We start from the raw sequence: 2082 nt of genomic DNA, 5'->3' as shown, positions 1-2082 counted from the left end.
TGAATGAGAGACAAATTCTTACCTAAGCAACTCATGACAGAAAGGGTCCCACATACATTATTCTTAGTTTTAAAATTCCTCATAGGAATGGTAGTCAGATAAGCTTTGTCCTTGCCCAAGCGACAGTCTAAGATGCACTTTATCTTATACCACCGAGTATGAGCCAATTAAAACAGAAACCCTCTATGTTCCTAGAACAGTATTTTCATAGAAACCTTTAGAGGGAGAATTAAACAAAAGGAGGCCATCTCCTGATAAAGCTGTTCATACCACCTTCTTCTGTCTCCATTAGGTACTTGAATATTCAGAATCCTGCTCTTATTCTTGCTTTATTCCCCATAATCAGTCATCATGCCTCGAGGTCAGAAGAGTAAACTAAATGCCCGTGGGAGACGGCGCAGAGCTCGAAATGTTCCTGAGGCTTCTGGAGGTGCACAGGAAACAGTAGAGGCACCAGAACAGTCCTCTCCTGAATCTTGTCGTACCTTTAACATGCCAGAGAAAGAAAGTATTTTCAACATACCTTTGGATATCCTTTCTTTCAACATATCAGATGAAAGTTCCTTTGGTGATCTAGATGATGATGACAACCTTTTTGGGGATTTCCCCCTCATTAATCGCCAGCAAGATATTTTAGCCAGAAAAGTCTTTGTGCTGTGTCAGCTTCTCCTTGACAACTACAAAATTAAGCAGCTTACTACAATGGAAGATATGATGGCAGTTATTGGTAAGGAGGAAATCAATGACTTCCCTGAGATCCTCAGAAAAACTGCTGAGAGGCTTGCAGATATCTATGCAGTTGAACTGAGGGAAGTTGAATCGAGCAGGCAAGTGTACGATCTTATCAGCAAGCTGAAACTTCCCAATAATGGGAGGGTTCGTCCTGGAAAGGGCTTGCCCAAGACTGGTTTTCTGATGACTGTCCTGGGAATGATCTTAATGAATGACTACTCTGTGGATGAAGAAGATATGTGGAGAATGCTGAGATCTATGGGTGTGTATCCTGGGAAGAAGCACCTAATTTATGGAGAGCCCCGGAAGCTCATCACTCAAGATTTGGTGAAGCTGAAGTACCTGGAATACCAGCAGGTGGCCAACAGTGATCCTCCATGCTATAAGTTCCTGTGGGGTCCCAAAGCATACGCTGAAACCAGCGAGATGTCTGTCCTAAAGTTTGTGGCCAAAATCAATAAAATCTCGTATAGTTACTTCAAGGATCATTACGAAGCGGCTTTAAAAGAGGAGCAAAAGAAGAATCAAAGCAGCCAGGAAGTCAGTCCTAAAACTTCCAAAAGCAGTCTACTTTCCATGGAGATATGCCCATTGTTTACTCCCCTGCCGAAGTTTAGAGATATTTTATTCCCCAGAAAATAAATGTAGCAGCACTAAAAGGATTTTCTTGAAAACATGAAAGCAGCTCACAGTAAACATGGCAATTCAAAGAAGGGATAGAGAAAGCTTAAAGCATGAGTAAGACTTGTTTTCTGTCATTGTTTTTGTTCTCGTTGATGAAGTCAGATGTTTAAAACGTTCCTCCTTGGTAGTTGTAAAACAATAGAAGAAATTAAATGTTTATTAATTAGACTTCATTTGTTGACTGTCATTTACTGAAATTTGTGTTGTTTATTTTTTATTTTTGTGACATGTTCTCATGTGACTGATCTTGAACTTGCCATGTACCTGTGACTGGATTCTAACTTAGCCCTGCCTTCCCAGCCCATGTGTTGGGATTATAGGCATGCACTGCTACACTTGGCTCAGTAACCACTCCATGAACATATCTTTTCTGTTAGGAAATGTAGCAGTATTGGGATGATAAGATGAAAAACCTAGATTGTTTTCCTTTTATTGAAAATAGATTCTTTTCTCATACAACATATCCTGATTACAGTTCCCCTCCTTCCCTCCTCCATACCTCTCTTCCCATTCAGAACTATTTTCTCTCTGTCTCTCATTAAAGGCGATAAGCCTCTGTCTATATCCTTGGGAGACCTTTTTTTTTTCTTTTGAAGGGAAAGAGGAGTGGATCTGGGCTTTAGGGAAAGTCATGAGTAGGGGAAGGACTAGGAGATGTGGAGGGAG

The 2082-nt window shown here is 40.7% G+C and overlaps 1 protein-coding gene across 1 annotated transcript; it reads left to right on the top strand.

Annotated features, from left to right (window-relative positions):
* Positions 1-351: 351 nt before the first annotated feature.
* LOC121438993 (melanoma-associated antigen B5-like) lies at positions 352-1374 on the top strand. Its single transcript, XM_041639491.1, has one exon. It carries the CDS (start codon positions 352-354, stop codon positions 1372-1374), a length of 1023 nt encoding a protein of 340 aa, XP_041495425.1.
* The last annotated feature ends 708 nt before the right edge of the window (positions 1375-2082 follow it).

The sequence above is a fragment of the Microtus oregoni genome, unplaced genomic scaffold (assembly GCF_018167655.1).
Source record: "Microtus oregoni isolate MIOR12 unplaced genomic scaffold, Mior012 000059F_ref0000304, whole genome shotgun sequence".
Taxonomy (NCBI): domain Eukaryota; kingdom Metazoa; phylum Chordata; class Mammalia; order Rodentia; family Cricetidae; genus Microtus; species Microtus oregoni.
Note: the sequence above shows the minus strand (reverse complement) of the source record. Positions and strands in the feature narration are given on the sequence as shown.